The sequence below is a fragment of the Monodelphis domestica genome, chromosome 1 (genome assembly GCF_027887165.1).
Source record: "Monodelphis domestica isolate mMonDom1 chromosome 1, mMonDom1.pri, whole genome shotgun sequence".
NCBI classification, from domain to species: domain Eukaryota; kingdom Metazoa; phylum Chordata; class Mammalia; order Didelphimorphia; family Didelphidae; genus Monodelphis; species Monodelphis domestica.
In genome coordinates this window covers 134,471,156-134,494,032 of record NC_077227.1, presented here as the reverse complement: position 1 = coordinate 134,494,032, position 22,877 = coordinate 134,471,156, and the positions used below count along the sequence as shown (strand labels likewise).

Below are 22,877 nucleotides of genomic sequence, written 5' to 3'. Positions count from 1 at the left end.
TAAATGGGAGGCAGGTTGGCTTAAAACTCAACTAGTCCTTGCTTTAGTTCTTGCTGAGTACCAATCTAATTTGAGTTAGGTATGCTCTAAACCAGTCAGCTGAATGGAGAATCTAGCTCCTCCATTCCAATAAAGATGCTAATTCAGTGGCCTTTGAAGAGAGAGAAATTCCTATTTTCATTCAGAAGTAATTTGTTAGCGATTGGATATTTGAAAGGGCTATGCCCCAGTGACTGACTTTGTATAATACAAATACTTCCCTTCTTAGTCACAGATGAGGTCCTCCCCCAACTCTTATATAATCCCATCCCACAAGCTAGTGGTGTCCAATTTATAAAGAGACAGACCACAACAGTTCTCAGGAGCCATTAGGGTTATAGGTTCTTGTAGTTCCCAGGGAAAGTAAAATTCAGTCAGCAAGCTGACTGAGGAGACAGGAAGTTTTAAAATACAAGGATAATCTTTCTCTCATCTTTCCCATCCAAAAGATAGAGAGGTTCAGGTACCAGGGTCTCAGGTGCCAATTTCAATTAGTTTATAAGTGACCTTCTTCCTCATAAAGAGTATATTCTCACCCTCAAAATATTACTATACTCTTCTTGCCACTGTAAAAAGAAAGGTGCTTATATTTTCATCTATCCTTCCTTCTTTCCCTCCTATTTTAAGATATGTTTTCATCTTCCTTTCCAAGACTAACCCCACCAGTTAAGTTCTAGTCCTGTTTCCAACTCCTCCATTCCTACAACCTATAGTCTGTCCTAGTTTACAAACAACCAAAATAAAATATAAATGAAACAAAGCAAACCCTGTCCTTTCCCCTTGACTATTAAATTTTTCTCCTTATTTTCACAGCCAAGCTTCTTGGGAGTACAAATTATACCCACTTCTTTATTTTCTCACTTTCTCATGATACATTTATTCCTTATTTCTTTACAACCTGGTTTGGACTAGGGGTTCCTAGTGATCTTCTAATCCAATACAATGCCCTCTTCTCAGTCCTCATTTTCCTTGATTTCTTAGCAGCTTTGCCATCATATCTGTTGATCAACCTCTATTTCTTGAAGAGATCTCTTGTATTGTCTTCTACAATTCTATACGGTCCCGATTCTGTTCTTCCTACTTCCTAGGCATTCCATCATCTCTATGGCTAGCTAGTCACTCCTTTTCTAACTCCTTCACTGATTTCCTGTTTTGGATGAAGACAAAGTTGTGAGAGAAGCCCTCCTAAATACATACCTCAGCTATTTGTTTCTGGCTGTCTCCCTACATTCTCTCTTAATGATCTCACACATTTTTATAGTTTCATGTATCATCTTTATGCACGTTACTCCCAAATCTCTATCTCTACCCTTGTTTTCCCCCTAAACTGTAGTCCTATATCTCCAATCACCTCTTAGGGATATTTACCTAGATATCTTGCTACATAGATGTAGGTATATTGATATCAAACTTCATTTAATTCAATGCAATGCATTTCAACAAATTTTTATTATGTGTCTATTATTGCCACACCCTAAAGCACACAGTGACACACAATATACAAAGACCAAAATGAAAAATGTCCCAAATTCATCATCTTCTCTCCTACCTCTGTTTCTCTCCCTACTTTTCCATATCTATTAATAGTGCCTCCATTCTCCCAATTACCCAGCTCAAAATCTATGAGTAATTCCTAATGAATTTCCCTTCTCTCACACATCCTTAGTTGCCAAGTCCTATAGATTCCAGTAGATTCTGTGTTTGACAAATGATAAATGTCTTATAACTATCACTTATAATGATATCACCTTAGCTCAGATCATCACCACCTCTTACCCAGGTTATTGTAACAATCTCCTAAATGTTTTTCCTATTTCCCATTCAACCTTTAAGCCACTGCCAAAGGGATTCTCTAAATTCAGAGGTCTGGTACCATCACTTCCATACTCAATAATTTTCAGTGATTCTTCATCACCAAAAATGTAAAATATGAACCCTCTTCTCTGATATTCAAGGTTTCTGTGGCCTGGCTTTCTAGGATTATTTCATAGTTCTACCCTTCAAGCATTAGAGGTATTATGAGTTCATTCTCCACCACCACCCCCCTCCTATCTTCATACCTTTATGCACCTGGTCCCTGATGCATGCCAACCCAATCAATCCTACATTCCAATAACCTCTAGACATGGGTGTGCATGTGATATGTCTTTCCCAAAAATACTTTCATTTTTATATAGCAGCGGTTCTTAACCTCTCAATTTGTAGCAATGAGAATACATAATGCATATCAGGTATTTACATTCCAAATCATAACTGTAGCAAAATTACAGTTTCGAAGTAGCCACCAAAATAATGTTTTGGTTTGGGGTCACTGCAACATGAGGAACTGTATTGCGGGGTCACAGCATTAGAAAGGTTGAGAACCACTGTATATAGGATAAAGCCAAACTCCTTAATTTATTCTCCCTGGCATTTCACATTCTAACTAGAAGTCATCTCTCAAATGTTATGTCCCATTACTTCCTCCCTCCCTCCCCACATACAGGAATTCTGCTCCATTTGCTTGAGATATTCATTGCTCCCCGAATCATGAATAATGAGGGGGAAGCATTTATTAAATACCAACTATATGTCTTAATTGTATTATATGCCATGAAGAATATTAAAAGTGGATAAAGCATGATCCCTTTCTATGAGAACCTCCTGATCTAACATATCTGCTAGCTAAAAACATGTTAAATTATGACCTGTGGTAAAATCACAATTTCTTTCACCTGTGAAAGGGAATTTTTTTTATCATTACTTAATCAAATACATTGGAGTACCCCCATCCTTTTAACCCAATCAGTGAGAAACTTGTGAATCCTTTTGATAAGAGTTCACACCCTCAGAGGACAGGAGGTGGATCCCACAGATACTTCCCCCTGGGCAGTGCTAGGCAATTTGGGAGGCTATAATTGGTTCCCATGAAGTGGGAGAGAGACAGGAAGTGATGAGGGGAAAGAACCATAAAAGGCAAGACCAAAAAAGATTCATCCATTCCTCGGCTCTTCAGCAAGAAGACTCTCCTGGGTAAGAAGGATTCAGCAGGATTCTGAGCTAGAGGCTTTCTGGGTGGATAACTGGAACTGAAGAGGCTTACACTGGTGAGACCCATAATGAAGAGGTTATTGGACTTCCATGTGGAGATCAGGACCTGAGGGAATTTTTGTTGGAGTTGAGCTGAATTTCTTCAGATTGGCAATTATAGGGTATTTAGCTAAGATATTTAGCTAGGAAATATTTTCTACTTCTCTCTCTTTTGCTGTATTTATATTATATTAAATTATTCAGAGTGACTAAGATTTTTTTTTACTTAAGGGCTAATATTTTATAAATGGCAACCACAATCTTATATTTTTTAACTCTCATATTGAGTCAAACCCAATTTTAAATATTACACACCTCTGAATGGAACTTATAGCCTCTGAATGAATAGTAACAGGTTTGGTCTATGGGCTGCTGCCTATTGTATGAGGCAAATGTTCATTCAATCAAATTAAAGTATAGTTAGTGCTTTTTTCACCATCTCTTAAACTCAGTCACCTACTAAACATAACTCAGACCCTTAATTACCTAATGCCTGAGCTACTGCAATAGTCTCCAAAGTAGGCTGTGATATTAGGCCTGTTTTCTCAGTTTATAACATGAAAGAGTTTGACTACCTTTGGGTTTCAATGGGGCAGTTAAGCGGTACAGGTCTGGAGTCAGGAAGCCCATGATTCCAATTCAGCCTCAGACATCGATTAGAAGGAAATGGCAAACCACTCCAATATCTTTGCCAAGAAAACTCCAAATGGAGATTCAGGCATGACTGCAATGATTAAACAACAGTATTTCAAAACTTAGCCATCCTAATGACTAGTAAAATAGGGAAATGATCTACCCCAGACTGCTCCAAACTCAGCAGGGTGGGTTGATAAATTACTCACTCCCCAATGGCCAAGGAAGATGCTGGTACTAGATGCCTAGGACAATAGTAACACTAAGAGACCAGGATTCTGCCACTTGTAAAAGGAGGAGATGGGGAGAAGGAGAGAAAAGGGGATGAGAGAGAATGAAGGGAATGTTTCTCTCCTCCATTACTTATGGGGGGAGATAAGTAAGTCAGGTCCTGTCCCTTTGAAAAACAGGGATGTTATCTGGGAGATGGAGGACAGAAGACTAGAGTGGGATTGCCTCGATAGGATGGTGAGATGCCTCCCTCAGAGAAGCCCAGGGCTCCTGAGATCAAATCTATCTTTGAGAGGAAAGATGATCTCTTACACTTCTGTTTCCCTAAAGAACATTAACTGTTAGCCTTTTCGGGGGTTTAGAAAATGGTTAGTTGCCAAGGAGAAGAGGTCAGTTTCCTTGCTCAGACAGTCCTGAATCACTGGGGTCTGAAAGTCAAACCGTCTCTTGGTGAGAAGTGTGACCCTCCTAAACCTTGGAGAGGTCACAGGAGAGGACAGGATTTCAGCTTGAAATCTTGCCTCAATGATTTCAATTCTTGATCCCCTCTGTTATGTCATTTAGAGACAGGCCCCAAACCAAAGTCCTAAATTTCAAATGATTTACTGAGGTTGAAAATAGGAAGGAAATGTCAGAGGAAAAATGAAAAGTGGATAAAAGAAAACCCTAAAGATTTTCCCCTCTCACAGATTGGCCTTTCAGTCTGGAGGCCAAAGGCTTCTCAGTCCTGACCTCTCCTTTTTGCCAAGTGCTTTCTTGCCCCTACTCTTAAACTTACTAGCCCTTAAAGGTATAAGTCAAGGGACAAGTAAGGGAGAGAGAGAGAGAGAGAGAGAGAGAGAGAGAGAGAGAGAGAGAGAGAAGAGAGAGAGAGAGAGAGAGAGAGAGAGAGAGAGAGAGAGAGAGAGAGGAATATCCCAGGGAAGGATGTGACTGGCTCTGGTCAAAGTCCAAATCCACAATCCCTCTTCTGGAGTTGAGAGTCTGAGTGGAGATGTTTCAGGGTCTCAGAAGGGAAAGCAGGTCTCAACTGAATGGGCTTCTCAGTTTTCTGGAGAGCCACCTTTCTCCTCCACCTCTTCCCAGGCTGGAAGTGTCTGTCGTTGGCCCCAAAGTTCTGATTCCTCCTCAGAACTCTCAGCTTTTCTTCACCCCTCCTCCACTCTCTCTTCAACTGATCTCTTCCAAGAGACTGATTTCTCTCCTAAATGCAAAATCTCTCTTCCCTTATTTTATACACTGCTACTTCTGGCATGGAAGGGTGCAGTCCTAAGGAACTAGAAAAGCAAAACTATACTAAGCCCAAGCCAGGGATGAGGACAAAAATCATGTCCAGACAATACTGCTGCTTTAACTGTCAAAGGCTGCTGTTTTAGCAGAGAACAGAAACCCTAAATGTCAGCAAATGGTAGCTGACATAAGGTAAAAACAATAGGGAATCCTACTAGTTTCCCCTGCTCTTATCTTCTCTCTAGAATTCTTTTTAAAAAATATTTCTGCCGCAAAAAACTGCAGGCTACCTTCAAACCCACAGCTTCCTGGAGTACCTCTGAACCTCAAACTGAGTTGGTGGAAGATTGAAGAGAAGCTCCTTATATCAAGTTCTGCCTAACTTTTTTCTCTTTAGTTGACAGATTGCCATGAGATGTAAATACCACACCATTTCTTTTTTCTCACAAGTCACTTTAAAGGTAAGGATTCTCGTCTCTCCTCAACCTCTTTTGTCTTTTGTCCAGGGCTAACCTTAGAGAAGCTCAGGGCTCAGGATTTCCTAGGGTGAGGGGTCCAAGGCAACTCAACTTGTATCCTACCTGCCCACCCTAACATTTTTATTCAAGTAAAATCAGATGCAAATGAGCAGCAAGATCAGCCTCGAAGAGGAAAAGTCACAAAGCAAAACCCAGTCAGTACATGACTAGTGTGTGTACAAGGATATATCTTATTCATGTAGCTGGCAAATTAAGGGTGGGAGGTGGATAGGTTGATTTTACCAAAAAGCCCCAGGAGTTTTGAGTCATAGGTCCCCTGGCTAGGGAATAAGAGCTCAGAAATTTAAGATTTCTTTAACTGGATGAACCTTCCCATTGTATTTTTTCAAAATACCATTGGAGGTTAATCATTCTTTCTGTAAGGGATAGCTCTACACTCTGGTTGTGAAGTTTAGACTCACATAAGGCCCAGGAGCCTCTAGAACAGGGGTTCTAATGTATGGTGAACTTATTTTTTTTATAGTTTAATAACTGTATTTCAATATAATTAGTTTCCTTTGAAATCCAATGTATTTATTTTATTTATTTATATATTTTAAAACATTCTGAGAAGTGAACTGTGGGCTTCACCAAACTGCCAAAGGGGTCCATGGTACAAAAAAAAAAAATAAAGCCTTGCTCTAGGATCAACTGAATATTTGATCAAGGATTCTCATCAGGACTTGATCAGTCCTGAGACTCCCATATTTATTCTGAATTAGTCCTCTCTAAACTTTCTCCAGACCAGCTTTGATTCTGGGAAAACTAGGAGAATGAACCAATTCTGGGCCCCTCACTTAGGTGCCAGCGTGATCTTGGGGAACCCTGAAATGTTTAAGCCAGGTGTGTTCTAGATCCAAAAATCTACTGAAGCCAGCTCCTAATCTTCAGTGTGTATAATCATACCTTAAAAATAGGCAAATACAAAAAAATCTGGGCTTGATGTATTGATTTATTGATGATAAAAGAAAGTGATGGGGAAAAAAACCTTACTAAGTGGATCATGATTTTTTCCTTTAAGAGAGCTGGTTGTTAAACATTTACTAGTATATAGATCTCTCAGGGAGAGAAAAATAGGATTCCTATCAAGGGTTCCAGAGCCCAGAATTTTCTACCTAAAATCCAGAGAGGACCTAGAAATAGCTGTGACCCAAAGAAGATTCTTCCAGGTCCCCTTCTTCCTTTAATCTGACACCAAGATCAATTCAGAGATGTCTAAAGTCCTCTAGGGCTTTTAGTCTAGGCTAATGTTAAACAGAAAACTTCAGAAGAATAATTAATGAGCATGACAGTCAGTTAATGTTAGGTAGTTCTGGAAGAAGATTGAGCCATACACCTGCCTGTGGCAGGTCCTGGGGCATGGAGTTTATATGAACAGTGACACAGGTCAGCTCCACAGGGTCAACACTAGGAGTTATTAGGTTTAAGTGTTGTTGTTCAGGCATTTCAGTCATGTCCAACTTTTCGTGAACCCATGGACTTACATCCTTGGGATTTTCTTGACAAAGATACTGGATTGGTTTGAGACTTTCTTCTACAGTGGCAAAAAGGGGTTAAGTGACTTGCCCAAGGTCACATAGCTAGAGAAGTTTCTGAGGATGGATTTGAACTCCAGTATTGCTAACTCTAAGCCCAATGCTCTATCAACTGTGCCATCTAGCTGCCTACAAGCTGTTAGGGAGGTACAAAAGTAAAGAAAAATTATTTTAACACATAGGAATATATAGATATGATCCTACCTTATGGATCAGCTTATGAAAGCTGGGCTCCAAGCAGGGTTCATTTTCTCTGAGTCACTATTAAGCAATATCTTGAGCCAGCTAGCCCCAAAGGTTTCTAAATTGTAAAGGAGAGGGTTCCTGTGGGTGATGTTGTGGGGGCCTGTGGATCTGTACTCTTACCACATTCCATCTGTTCTCCTGAATCTGTGGTTGTTCAAATCCTCAAAGTATTCTCACAGTTTACAGCAGCCAACAAACTGTATGATTCAATGCCTCAAAGAGAAAGCACAACTTTTCTTTCTGCCCTAACCATGCTTTGTGGTCCTTATCCCCTGTTCTTCAGAGGCTCTACAGGGCTTCTCTCAGTCCTCAGCCTCTTTTACCTATTTGCCATTTGACACTAGGAAACTCCCCTCCTTCGGAAATCTCCTCCCTCCAGCTTCTGTGATACTGGACTCTCATGATGCTCTTCCCACTTCTTAGACTGCACCTTTTCTCTCTTCCCTGCTGACTCCTAAATCATGAGTGTCCCTCAAAGTTCTGTTCTAGACCCTCTTATGTATGCATATAGACAGATCATTAATCACTTATGAATCATATATATAGATATATATGGTGTGTGTGTATATATAAATACACATTGGTTGTGGAGCAAAAATGGTACAAAACTCCATCCCACCCTCCAAAAAATAGGATTTTGGCAGGAGTATTAGTCAACATAGATCTAGTCTATCTTCACTCAAAAAAACTAGATCACATTTTTCAGCACCCTCTGACACATTAGAAACAAAAATTATTGGTTTGATTCTGTATTAGGCATTTATTTTTCTGTAGTTAACAGGGATCAGATGAGGGGAATCCCTGTAGGACCTTGTAACATCAGAAACTAAATTTCCTGATATATACATGTGTGTATATATTTGCAAATCATATACATCTATGTTGTGTTCATCAATTATCTTTGTAGAAAACCCCCAAATTTATCTCTCTCTTCCCAGCTTCTCCCCAAACTTCCAGTCTTGCATTCCAGCTCCCTGACAAATAGCTCATAGTTTTACTTTGATGTCTCACCGGAACTTCAAAATCAACATGTTTAAAACTGAATTCAGCACGTTCTCCCCTAACTCTAACTTTTTGTTTCTGTTAATAACTCCACTATGCTCTCAGATGACTAACTTCAGAGTTAATTTTGACTCTCCCCTCTCCCTCACTCCACAGATACAATTAATTGTCTAGCCCTTCTTTTCTACCTCCAGGATGTCTCCAACTCCTCCAGCTTACCTCCAACTCTCATTTATTCTCACCTTAACTATTATAATAGTCTACTAACTGATCCACCTGCCTCTACTCTATCCCCTAACAACAGGAGTCAGTGTGATCAAGTGGAAAGTTTATTGGCTTGGGAGTCAAAAATACAGCTCTGCCATTTGCCACCTGTGTGATCTTGGCTAAATTGCTTCATCTCTAACATTCAGCTAAATCTGTAAAATGAGGTAATTGGACTACAAGAGTTTTCAGGTCCCTTCCATCTTTATATTCATGATGATCCTAACATTTTTTCCCCAATCCATCCTTCACACTGCTATCTAAATGATCTTCCTAATATATCACTATGATTGTATTCCTTCTCTATTAAAAAAATATTTAGTGATTTTTTTATTACTTACCAAATAAGGATAAACTTCACATTGGCATTCAACATCCTCCAGTAATTGTTCCAGTCTACATGTCTGGCCATATCTCATACTAAACCCCTTCACATCTCTCTAGAGGGGCTCTTTCCTGCTTTGTTTACTTGATTTTTCATCTGTGTTCATGTCACCTCCAAAGCCTTGAATGGTTGCTCACCTCTCTCCATCTGCTGATGTCCCTCTCTTCCTTCAAGGAAGGTCTGACTCAAATCTGATTCCCCAAAGCCTTCCCTGACACCCCACCATACCTTGGCCCTCTGTCAAATGAAAGTAATTGCTTTTCATCAGATTTCTCCTAGCCCTTTACCTGGACCTCTCCTTTCCCTTATATCTATCTTTCTCATTGTTGTTTGGGCACTTGTTTCCCACTGCCTCCACCTATCTGACGCTAAGCAACTAGAAAGCAGAGCCTATGTCATGACTATCTCTGGGTCCTCAATACCTAACACAACACCTTGCACATGATAAGAACTAATAAGTGTTTTTTGAATTGTTGAAACATTCATGAGGAAGGAAATCATTCATTCATTAGCTAAACATATCTCTTTAATGATACACTGCTGTCTACCAGTTTATCTAAGGGGTTTTGTTTTCATTTATAGTCTTTTATTATTTAACAAAAAGACTAGTTTTGGGGATGTGAGGCTAAAGAAAAATATAATTAATGAAAATGAAACAGCTAATTTTTTTCTTGCCTTACCATGAGCAACAGACATTGTTAGTTCATTTGTTTATGTCCAGGGGTATATGTTAATACCATAATTCAGTAAATGCAGGGATTGTCATGACCCAAAATTTGGGGGCCCCACCCTCCTGTAACCAGGTTTCTAGGCTATAATTTAGTGAAGCAAATTGAGAGGAGTAAATACCATTTCCCAATTGGTACTAAAAAGGTGGGGAGGAACCCCTGAGGCTCATATGCTTAACAAAATTTGTTTAACCCTCCCTTAGCAAGATAAGACTGTACCTTTCCTCTTCTCCACAAATCCCTCAGGCTCCAGGACTTCTTTGAGGCTACCACTATCCATTTTAGTTCAATTGTACCTATATAAATATGGAAGGAAAAAAAATTTTAAGAACTGTGATTTTCTTTTTTCTTTAAGTACATCCCACAGGAACTAGACTAGAGTTAGAGCCAATGTTGCTCTAATGGATAGACTATGTCAGATTTGGAGTGAGAAAGTCCTGTATTCAGATCCTGCCTCTGAAATTTACAAGCTATAGGACAATAAGCTAGTCCCTTAACCTTTCCAAACCTCAATTTCTTCAGCTTTAAAATGGATTTAATAATATTTGCAGTGCCTGGTTCCAAGGGTTGGCATAAGACTCAAAGGAGAGAGAAAATTACAGCACATTATAAACTTTAAAATACTATAAATATTTGCTATTGTTATTATATCTAGCATTAGTATCCCCCAGCAAATATACTCTGTACAATGCAGTACCAGAAGTCACAGTGCACAAATGGTTGTGGATGTTTCATAGTCCTCTGTGAAGCTCCTAACTCGAAGAAGGAAGAAGAGAAGCTCTCACACCCTGTGAAGATGCTGCTTCTAAGGCATCTGGTGATCAAGTGAAGTGCCTGAGGAGTCACTCCAACCCAACCATTCTGGGGTTTGGTGACTCACTTCCTCCATGAAAATCAGGCTCTAGGTACACTTGCAGCTGAGTTAGAGACAGAAACTGCACCCTAACTCCTCAGGACAGATCTAGTAAAAACCTGGAAGTACAACCAAAGACCATGGGGCAGGGAACATAGCCGGAGATAAAGAAAGTGGCCCTTTTCTGGGCTCCTGATGTCCCCTCTGGTGTGTGCCACTGAAACCCAAGAAAAAGTCAGTCTTTTGATGAAGTCCAACTCAAGTCTGGTGATTACTAACCCATTAGTAGAGTCATTTCTTATTTGGCTTCCTTTTCAACAGTTGGCCCAAATTCAGCTTGTTAATATGCTTAAAGAGTTCAGGAATATTGGCAGTAAACAAACACACGAATTCATTTCCTTTTGGAGGACTTTGGACAAATTATTTAACCTTCCCAGTTAAATACCCCACTTTTAACATAGTAATTCTTAGGCAGTTAAGAATGGAGTAGAAAATATGATACAAAGTCACAAGTATAAATTGCCCAATCCAAATCTAACCCTCCTCACATTGTAGATGAAAAAACTAAGGGTTAGGGAAGTTAATCGATTTACCCAGGATCACCCACCAGTATAAGGAAGGTGTTGGACAAGGTGGTCTCTGTGCTCCTTTTTCAGCTTTAATTCTATGATCCTATATAATCTTATGACATTCTATGATCCTGTATCATTTTAGGACACTTTTATACTCTATCCTCCATCTTTCTGTCAGCTCTTAATGCCTACCCCCTTGTTAACTTCCATCTAAAAGTCTGGTTCTGACACACTCCCTTGAACAGATTACTTAATCTCTACATGTCCAGCCAACTCTCCCAAATTATAAATTATAGACGTTGATTTGTAATGGTGGAGGAATTTCCTCACCTGGGAGTTCCCTAACAGATGAAATTACAGTTCTAGAACAAAATAAACCAAACTAGGCCCTATCTATGTATAAATTCCAGACACAATGCAAACCTAATAAAGTAGTTCATGGGTGACATTCGATTTTTTTGTCTTCTGTACTAAAAATAAAACAAGGGAAAGCAAAAAGCAAACCAAATGAACACAATAGAGATTGGCTAAGGTAAATGCCTGCTGGCTGTTTTCACAGCAAGATGATTGTATTAATTATAGTCTCTGCCTCTGAGGCCTCAGGACTTTCTGAACACCCTCCTTAAAATATAAAACACAGGTGAAAATCTTGTTGGGAATTTTTCAGTGACTTCACTTTATGATGAAATGGCTATGGAGCCTCAGTTAAACTGAATATTCTGGGGAGATTTTGTCAAAAAAGAGAAAGAAGATAGAACAAACTGCCATGTTTTTACAATTCAGAAAGTACTTGGCTGTGATACTTGTGACACAACACAAATTACAGAATTTTAAGACAGGTCTTTGGAGTCTGGTGTTTCTAATTCCACTAGGCCATCTATCTTAAATAAATTACTAATAAGGTGAATAGTCAAGAGGGACCCATAAAATTGAGATAAAGCCACATTTATCAAACTGTAAATATAATTACACTTCAATTTGTATATTTTACATACTATTTAAACATTTTGTATATTCACATCTACAGCTTACTTATCCCATTAAAGTTAATTTTCCATAAAAACAAAGTTCAACATCCTGTCCAAAAATGAACAGAAGCAAGTGCCTGTCATATCTTAGTTCAGAGAAGCAATCTAGCTTAGGGGATAGAGAGCTAGACTTGGAATCAGGAAGACCTACTGACAAGACTTTGGACAAGTCATTTAACACCTGATGTTCCAAGCAACTCTCTGAGGGTATAAATTATGAATTTTCTCTGTCTTTGTAACAGGCTAAAGTGTTGAACTACCAGTCTGGACATACCTGTATTTCACAGCAGACATTTACAAGCTGTGTTACCTTGGGCAAACAACACACCCTCTTTTAGCCTCAGTTTATTTGTCTATAAAATGGGGAAAATAAAAGCAATGAACTCATAAGGCTTCTGTGAAGATCAAATGAAATACCATATATGGGGGCTTTGCAAGTTTTAAAGAGCTATTTAAATGCTAGTTGTTTATTATTATAATTGTTATTAGTTGTTACATTTGGAAGAAGGAATTTCCATATTGGAAGTTCTACATTGATGAAATCACAGGTCTGATCCAATAGCAACAACAAAAATTTAATTCCCCCTAGGCCTGATTTTCAGATCTGAAATGGATCCTTCCCTCCCCTCCCCCCACCTCTGCAAGTATTGATTGTGTGGTCCTTAGGTTTCATTAGTTGTTTGAATATGAGGTGAAACTGAATGAGATGGACCATTCACAAGGTTAACTGGAATTTTTCATTTGCTGCATCACATTCCCTTGTCCTCTGAGGACACAATCAGTGGCTGGCTGGAATGCCTTTTTATTCTCACTTCCCTAATAAAGAAAACGGGGATATTTTCTATTTCCAGGCTGTAGTTAGTTTCTGGTGTCTTCTTGCCTTCTCCCCTCTACAGAAGTGTTTAAAAGCTGTGAAAGGATGTCAGCCATGCTCAGCATTGTCTACACAGAACAGACACATACTGTACACTTAGTAAATCTGTTTTTTAAAAAGACAAACCCCTCCTGTCACGTACGGAAGTACACTGGAGCAACAATATTGTCTCTAATTCAGTGCGGTTTAAGATCCTCCGACCCTAAGACCTAAATGCACCTTGGGCTTCTGATACACTTAAAGACGTATGCACAGCAAGTTCCCCATAGTTGGGCTCAGGGTGGAAATCCTGGAAAAATATTTCCATGGGAGAGTCAAAAACTTGTAGGGAGCTTTTCTGCCCCGCCGGTCAGAGGCAGAACATCTATCGAAGCTTCCCCTACTCATCCTGATCTAACCAGTGAGCACATTTGCTGAGGGGGCTCGGAGACTATCACTCTTTCCCTCTCCCTTCACCTTGCTCCCCTTCCCACTTTTTCTTAAGGTGTCCCTTCCTTCCTTCCTTCCTTGGGTCGGTGTTTTGGTGTGGGAGAGTGGCTGAATATAGGAGGGGAGAAGGGATTTACACCCCCTGGTACCCTCTTTCACTTCCACTCCTCTCCCGGTAGACCGGAGCTGAGCAGCTTCTCAATCTCCCGCCCCCACCCCACCCCTTCACCCCTTCCCCCTTCCTCCTTTTGCATGTTAACGAACCTTCTCACACCAGCACGTGGAGGGTTAGCAGAGGGAGGGGGCTAGCCCTGCCTGCCTGTCTATCTAGTTATCTCTTCCAGACTAGGCTGATCAGTTCGGGAGGGGGGAAAAATCACTTTACTTTCACACCCTGTCCCTGCCTCCGCCAGTCTCTCGTAGACATGCAGCGGGAAAGGATGCAGGGCTCCCCGAACTGCAGCTAAACAGAGGGGTGGGTGGGCTGGGAGTAGGGGAGGGAGGGGGGATCGAGCTCCCAGCCCAGCCGCAGATTATTTAGTGGGGAGAGGAGTGAAGGGGACTACACCCCGGGGTGGCCGACCCTCCCTCGGTCCCTTCGGGTCAAAGAATCAGTCCCCTTTCACCCCCTCCTCACCGCCACCCCCCCGTGGGCCGGAGGGGCCCATGCAGCCGTTAAGGTAAGGACGCAGAGTCGGGGATCGTCGGGGAGGCTAGAAGAGAGTGAGGAGAATGGGGGAGGAGGGAACTCGTTCTTTCTCACTCTGCCCAGACCCCCACCCTCCCCCCCAAATCGGTCACCTTGGGAGAGACAACTCACCCTCACCTCCCTCTGGGTTTGTTGACAGACAGCCCCGACGGTAGTAGTCTCACACTTGGATTCTTATCTGAGCCGCCCGTAGTGTTCATTCCTCTTCTGCCCCACCCCACCCCCCCAGCCCCGGCACCCCATCGCTACTCGTTTTTGTTTTCAAATTTCCCTTGATTTGTGTTTTATTGCTCTGATTTGCTTTTCAGTTCTTGGCATTAAAGTTTTTGTGGGTCTGAGTTCTCCCTACCCCTGCAAAAAAGAATTTCCCTTTAGCAGTCGTCGCGATTGGAATAGACCCTGGGTTTAGCACTTGTATTCGTATTGGTGGATTGTAGTTTTTCTCTCTCCTTCTACTCGGCGGCGTGTATATGTGTTCATGTACGTATGTGTGCCATGCTTTTCTTGTCTCGTGTACTACGGATTTTGCAGTGGGGGCTGCAGCCGCACACCTCACGTTTGCAGCCGTCAGCTCCTTGAAAGCCTCAGCGATCCTGATTCTCCCAGCAGGAAAACCCAATTGGCGGGTCCGTAGCTAGCCCCAAACTTTCAGCCCCACGAGCTTTTATCCTATTCATTCGCTACAAAATACCCCAGAGGTTGCTTGCCCTGGGGCTGGGACGCGGGGGTTGGGGGTGGGTGAATCCCCTCCAGCTGGCTGTCAGTGGGTTCATCTGGGTAACCCTCTTCCCGGGTTTCCTTCCTGTCCTGGTTGGGGAGGGGGGATTTTGGTCTCCTCCGAAGGTACCAACTGGAATCTTTGCTGTCACAAAACTGTAACAAGTTCTGTGGCTGGATAGGAGCGTGCCTGTCAAGGCATCTGCTACTGACTATCGCAGGGCCGGGCACTTCTAGCTCCTCATTTGCTAATTCCCTGGTTAGCAATGTTAGCGCCGAGATGGGGGTTGGGGAGAACAGGTGTACTTCTGGTACTGGGCAAAAGTTGGGAGATGCTTTGATATGATCCTTGATTGTAGCGCGTTGGAATAATTGCATTGCATTTGCTAAGAGGTAGAATCAATTTTCCCCAAATTGAGATTTTAATGGGAGCTTGTGAGCTGCTATTATGTCGTGTGGTTTAAGGTGGCATTGGAGTGCATTTATTTTATAAATTGAATATTTCTCGAAAGGGTTAGGGAAAACAGCTCCATCTAGCGGAAATAATGAACACAAATTCCTTTGAATAAACCGCTTGGCCCTTATTAAAGTAGACACAACCGAGAATATAAACTATGTTGGAATAACTAAATAGGCTGGTCCAGAAATAGTGGTTTTCAGTTTTGAGAATTTCACCGGAAAAGTTCAAGTAATTTGAGCAAATAACTGATATTCTGCCATCTTTGGACCAAGAACCACCGAAGAATATTAAATATCATTGTACTTTAGAAGTCCAATACTTGCAAGGCATAGACTGGGTTCACAAGTACTCAGGGCCCTATCATTTGAATTTCTGATGGGGGGGGGATTAATTATTCGCAATCATAAAAGCAACTTTCTTCCTGCTGATCTGCTAGGAGGCTTCCAAAATCTGAACTTGATGCTTTTAACTTGTAGTAAATTTTCAGTTTCAGTTTCAGACAGGTTACCTTTGGAAATCTTCACCTGACTTGAGCAACTTGTAGGTCTTGGTAAGGGAAAACAATTGGAATTCTTGCCATTTTATGCAAGAAAACAATGCTTTGAAAGTGACAAAGTAAGATCCTTTGCATATACAACAAATGAAATGTTCTACTGTTTGAACTTTTTCTGCTATTGGTTCCATGCTTAATAATAAATCAAGTTTAAGTTCCATACTTGGTTTAAAAAGAACAAAACAAAGAGAAGCACTTAATGAATTTGTCACAGGGTAGTAAGATATATAAGGCATATAAACTCAAATGGCATTGAGGAATATTTTGCAGGATGAAAAGGAGAACAAAGGCTCTGGTTTGGTAGATACACATTTAGACCTAATCAAACATTCTCCTGTCATTGTATTTGAACCTCCTTTTTCAAACAAGATGATATTAACACTGAGTTGGACCCTCCCCTATTTGGAAAGGCATGTCAGAGTCAGTCATGAATAGAACCTAACACATTCTCCCAATCCCACCCCAATTAAGGGCTTCACTTTAGACATGAGTCCTACTCTTAAGACTAACAATCTAACAGGATAGACAGGACAGGGTTAAATGAAAATATAGAAAAAGAATAAAAAACAATAACATGAAAACACATACAAAAGAATCATTTTTACCAGTTTAGTGAGATTTTGAAGGATTTATTGTCTGAAGTAATTTATAATAGAATTTAACTTACAATAAATATCCCAGCCAAAAAAAAAAGATAAAAAAGTGTGGTCATATCTTTTTCTAAATGTAATTGTACCTGAAGAGGACCTCTAAACTTTTATACCTCCCTTTGCACATTAAGTTATTTAGATCAGATCCACCTTTCTCTTATTTTGACAGTTTGAAGAGATCAGTTTCAGCTTTCCACCCTATAGCAAGGAAGTGCCAAAAAGAACAGTAGGACATTTTCCTCCAGATCCAAGAAGAATTAAATACCACACTACCCAAGATGATCTGTACAGATGAGATGGCAGAGGCCAAACTAATATGACTTTTAAAAGGCTAGTCATTTATCCCTGACTTTTCCTCTTCAGGAAAAACTTCCACTAAATTAGTAGATTAGAACCTGTTAAAACAGGTGTGAGAGAACAGAGATAATTCTTAAAATAAAAGAATTCTAGATCACAAAACAAAAGAAATGTTAGAAAAATTGAAAAATGTATAATACTTTTTAAAGCATTCAATACAAATCTAAAACTTTTGCTAGCTTGGGAGCATAACAATGTACATAACTTATTTTGATTATTAGATTTTCTTGAATTTATCAAACTTAAAAGTATACTTATAATAAACTATAATTGTCTTTACTTTTAAATGTTTTTAATTTTGTGGTAAATGGAGTTGAAAGTTCCTGTCTGAAGTTAAAATAAGCACCTTCCTATTAGATTAAATACAATCCTTAGAGCCTTACTTAGTTCAAAGTAAATACTTAATCAACATTTGTTTGATTGAATGTAATATAGTTTTTGCCACTTTCTAAGAAGCAGACAAATCCTTGAGAATGGAAGCCATAGCCATTATGGAAAACCAAAAGGAGTGGTTATGTTTTAGGACTTGGTATTTTCTAGTGAGAAGCAGACATAGAAATCAGTTCTTATTAGAAAGGGAGCTGAGATAGGAGAAAAATAAAACTTATAGTGATTGATTTGTCATGTAGAACTTAATTGAATCAATTTTTTTCTGAGCTATCACTATCACCTTTTCTGCTTCTTCTGATGCAACTTCTTTTTTACCTTCATTGCTTTCTAGAAATTAAAGATTTCCTCCCCAATAAATGTATATGCTTATATTATCATCAGACAATAATTATTTATTAAGTGCCCACTCTATGCCAAGCACAGCACAAAATGCTAGAGATAGTTTACAATCTAAATCATACAGCATCTAGCTCAAGTTAATTTATTGCCTTCAGACATTAAATTAATTTTTGTGAAAAGCTGCAGGAAATGGAGAAATTTGAATTAGGAGAGACTGAAAAGATCCTGCCACTCCATTTCAGGTGGGATATACTTGGCATAAACCCTGACAAGTCTTCTCTAGTGTCCAGTATTTAATAGTGACTCTCCAGCTTAATCCTCCAAATGTCTACTTTGTTTTGTCTGCTAGTTAAATGCAGTGGCAAAAATTGGCTAATAGTGTTATGCAATTATAATATGGTTTTAAAAAACTAAAAGCCTTTTACTTTTTCAATAATTACAAATAGTTCTTGTTTTCAGAAATGGTTTCAACTTTATCAGAACCATTTGGGTAAGGAATGCCTGGAGTGGGGAAAGTAAAATCTTATTATGGAAGCATGAGGTAAGGGATTGGGTTTTAGCCCCAGCTCTAGTATTACCCAGCTGTGTGACCTTGGACAAATCACTTAGAATCATTGAACTTTAGAGATGAGATGGACCTTACAGATAATCTAGCTCAGCATCTTATTTTAGTGATAAGTAAACTGAGGCCCAATTAAATTAATTATCCTGCTCAAGTCAGTCATCAATCATTCATTAAGTACTTACTATGTGCTGAGCAGAGATAGTGATAAAGCTGAAATGAAAATCAAGCATCCCTTGATTCTTTGTCTACTTTTTTTTCCCTCTACCACACTGTGATGAATAGCCTCTTAATAAGAAAATCTTCCTGCTCTAATACACAGTGATTCACACTCAAGGGCTAAATAATTGGCTTTAGACTTTTCAGAATTTTGTTATTAAGCCCATACTACATCCTCATCAAGATAAAGTTCTTTATACTTCCTTAATATCCTTAATTCTTGAAGCAATTTTTTAGAGAACTCTCAAAAGACATTTCTTGTTTATTCCTATAGGGTTTGTGACACTATTATATTCTTTGTATCCTTATTTTCTTGAAGTTAGATAATACCTATCAATATAAGAGAGTAACCTTCACCTGATTTATCAATGGTTTTGTCCATCTATACTTTGTTTTTAGAAAGTGTGCATAGAATCATTGAATCTCAGGATTTCAAGAGATATCAGAGAACATTTAGATCAGGGGTGGTGTAAGATCCAAATGTGATAATGAATGTAAAGCATTTTGCAAATTTTAAAAGGCTTTATAAATGGCAATTATCATTAGTCTACAGTCAACCTCCACATTGATGATAGCTTTCTACTGCACTTCAGTTGAGTTCAAGTAATGTTTATGAGTATTACAGGTATGTTCTGGGAAATGTTTAACAACCTGGCTCTCAAAAAACAAAAATGTCTCAGGCAACTAAGTGGCTCAGTGGATTGAGGGAGTCCTGGGTTCAAAGCTGGCTTTCAGACACTTCTTAGCTGTATGACCCTGGACAGTCACTCAACCTCCATTGCCTAGCCTTTCCTGCTCTTATGCCTTGGAATCAATACACAGTGTTGATTATGAAACGGAAGGTAAGGACTTAAGAAAATAAAAAATATGTACACATTCCTTTAATTTTGCACTTTTACCACCTTCTAAGTCGCAATAATCAATAAAAACAATACCTCAAGCTCTGATTTGTAGATTGCTGCTTCCAGAGATATAAATGCTCACAGTGAAAATTCAATGATGGGCTCCACATAGAGCTAGAACTAGCTCCTGCATAACCCTAATATCAACCCATATTTGGCAAGGAATGCTTGCTTTTATATCCCCTCCAGCAGTCATTTTCCCTTTGGCTGAAGAACTCTAGTGAAGGATCACCTACCAGTTCCCATGGCAATCCAACCTGATGATGTCATTAAGAAGCAAAGTCCCTAGAATACACATCCTATTACAATAATATGTGATTCATTATGATTATCCATGGTGCTTTCATGTTTTTTTAATTGTCAACACAATCCCCTGTAGAACAACATTCTATTCTACAGTGTGCATTTCCTTTTCATTGCTTCTGTTGGGGGGGGGGGGTGGAGGACTGATTCTGCTATTAACAAAGTTTATGATTCTTTTCTCCATGCCCATTTGTCTATCCATCTATAACTACCTCAAGACACAGTGCCTCATTGATTCTTCACTGTACAAATTCCATTACCTGTTCGTATTCTAAGACCAAAAAAGGTTCGTTCAAAGAATGTCTACAGGGCAAATGCTATGATGGTCCTAATAATTTTAAGACTTCCTGCAAGCATGCATTTTAGTTATTGACAGTAGCAATCCAGAGGAATAAATTGCTTTTACAAGATAGAACTATCTTACATTCAAAGATGTTTGTTCATCCTATCAGCATTTGGAACATATACTTCTTTCCACAGTACTAAAACATTATGTATCTTCCCTCCTCTTCAAAATAACTTATAGTTTGGGAATGCTCCATATCTGAAAATTTGGTGTTACCGAGGGAGAAAAAAAATAGAAAGAAAACAAGGAAAAATTTAATGATAATACCCAGTAACAGAAAACTAACTCTTAAGTTCCTTTCTAGTCCAGGGAGTCTCTCAATGTGTTGTTAAAATTAAAGAGGTGATATAACCACTCTAAATCCATTATCCTGTGAAATTAGTAAAAATTCAGTGAGAATTTTCACACATTATTAAAGTATATTTCAAGAGAATATTCCAATTGAAAAACATTGAGTGCTTACCTTGTAAATATACTAATAAGACAATTAATCCAAACTTTGATAGACACTGTTCAATAAGGAAACATTCTTTTAGCTGCTCTTTCCTCTTGAAAATATTAATATTTACATGAATATATGAATATAAACATTTGGAGTCAGAGGATATGAGTTCAAATAAAGGCTCTGCTAGCCAGATGGCATTAAACAAATCACTTCTTCCCATTCCCCCCAGCCCTCAATTTCATCATCTTTAAATGAGAGTTGGACTAGATCATCTCTAAGGATGCTTCTAGCTCTTATGATCCTATGAAGCTCAAGGTCAGAGGGCCAGAAAAAAAGAAGTGTCACCTTCCTTTCACCTCTGAAGCCTTTAAACTTTTCTCATTTTTTTTGTCCTGAGTATTTTGAGCAAGGGAGGAAGTACATGCTAATTTCTAGTGGAATAAGTGAATGCTTCTTTTCAGAAACACTCAATTTCCAGTCCTTTCATACCAAGATAACAAGATAGGAAGGTGTCTACCACCTGCAACTTAAATAGGAGAAAGAAGAATTCCACAAGCAAAGATGACACAAAACTGTTGTTTCTCTTGTGAAAATGGACAGTGTCCTGGTGGCAGAAATAGAACTGACCTTTGTGGCAAAGGTAGATACTATGTGTTTGTCCCCAGACTACTGGAATAGTAATAATAATAATAATAATCTGAAATTGTTACTACTCAGATAACTCAAAAGGATTTGTAATTTGACGAATTCAAAAGTTTCTTAGAGTGATACAGATTGGAACTCCTCCATTCCTGCAGTGCCAAGCTTTATAGGTTGTCCAAACAATGTCATAATTTGGGCAATAGACATTCTTTACCCATTTGATTTAACCTGTATGGATAGCAAGGGTTAGGCCAAACTCGGAAGTGATTACAGATTTCTTCAGGGATGCTTTTCTATGTTCTTAATCTAGGATCTGATACAACCAGTCAGCCAGCAAGCATTTATTTAGCTCTTAAAAATAATTTTCTAGAAGTAAAGCCCCAAGAATGGCAAGAACATTTATTGGTACTTTGTTGGACATGTTATATCAGTTTCCTCTCATTCTATGTGTCTTGTCTAAATCTTTTTTTTTAATTCACCTTAGAGTATATACCTAAAATATTAGGTGCCTTCCTTTAGTTATTTTAGTATTTTATACGCTATTGTAATAAGACTATCCATCCTTTATTCTTCATTCTTAATACATGAACACCTTACACCCTTTTTTTGTCATACATAGCCTTGATGATGTCTTTCACAACTTATCTCAGGTAAACTATTATTAGTAAAATGTTGGAGCATAGTCTCACCCATTGTGAATTTTTCTCTTGCCCTTGGGGGTCACTTTCCATTGTGATTCTTCTTTGTCTAGAACATTCCTCAATTTATAGCCATATAGCACAACTGGGAGAATATATAGTACCTAAACATGCTTGTTATTTCAAAGAATTGCATCATCCAAAATGTTTCTGTTTTTGTAGGGGAGGGTGTTTGGGAGGGAAGAAGGAAGCAAAGTCCTTGGGCAAGTGAAAAAAGAAAAAAAAAGGAAAGAAGAAAACCACATTTTTTTACGATGTGCCTACTATGTGCCAGGCACTATTCTCAATGCTTTACAAATTTGTCTTTGACCCTCACAAAAATCCCATTAGGTAGGTGTTATTATAATCCCTATTTTATAAGAGAGGAAACTCAGACAGGCAAAGATTAAGTGACTTTCCCAGAGCCACATAGTTAATGTGTGAAACTAGATTGGAATTCAAGGCTTTATGACTTCAGGTTCAACATTCTATCCACTTACCTGCCTTAAAAATTTTCATTAAATCTTCTGCAGTTTCACTTCTATAAATAGCACCATCATAATGAGGGTTGCACCATAACTTACTGTAAAATGGCAGGCATAATTTGAATAGCAGTCTGAATCCAAGATATAAAGAAGGTTTGATTCATCCACTATGGAACTTTGAAATTTGCTGAATGCTAAATTCTCAGTAGCACTTTTTTATTCTTCAAATTACTTTTTCTGTAACTATGGACTTTTCTTTTTCTTAGGGTAAGAGACCCTTAAAGGAAAGAACTATTGATTTTTATCTTTGTTTTCCCAGTCCTGGTCTAGCAAATGTCTTGCATGTACTTGTGGAATTGAATAGTTGCAATTCATTACAGATGCTAATTTTTTTCCCCAAGAATTTCACCAATTCCTACTGGCTTGTACTGACTTGAGCAAATAAATGTATCTACCCTGTTAGTCAGTTCTGTGTTAGTTGAATA

At 39.0% G+C, this 22,877-nt stretch overlaps 1 protein-coding gene and 1 long non-coding RNA gene across 2 annotated transcripts in view; one reads left to right on the top strand and one right to left on the bottom strand.

Annotated features, from left to right (window-relative positions):
* Positions 1–15,264, bottom strand: part of LOC103098065 (uncharacterized) — a 40,665-nt gene extending 25,401 nt beyond the window's left edge. Inside the window, exons 1-2 of the long non-coding RNA XR_001626213.2 lie at positions 14,457–15,264; positions 10,100–10,176 (exon numbers count right to left, since the gene is read on the bottom strand). This is a non-coding gene — a long non-coding RNA (uncharacterized LOC103098065). The remainder of the gene's footprint in view (positions 1–10,099; positions 10,177–14,456) is intronic.
* Positions 13,619–22,877, top strand: part of RGMA (repulsive guidance molecule BMP co-receptor a) — a 49,405-nt gene continuing 40,146 nt past the window's right edge. The window contains exon 1 of the mRNA XM_007479405.3: positions 13,619–14,316. Within this exon, the coding sequence (XP_007479467.1) occupies positions 14,303–14,316 (14 nt within the window). The 5' untranslated portion in view covers positions 13,619–14,302. The remainder of the gene's footprint in view (positions 14,317–22,877) is intronic.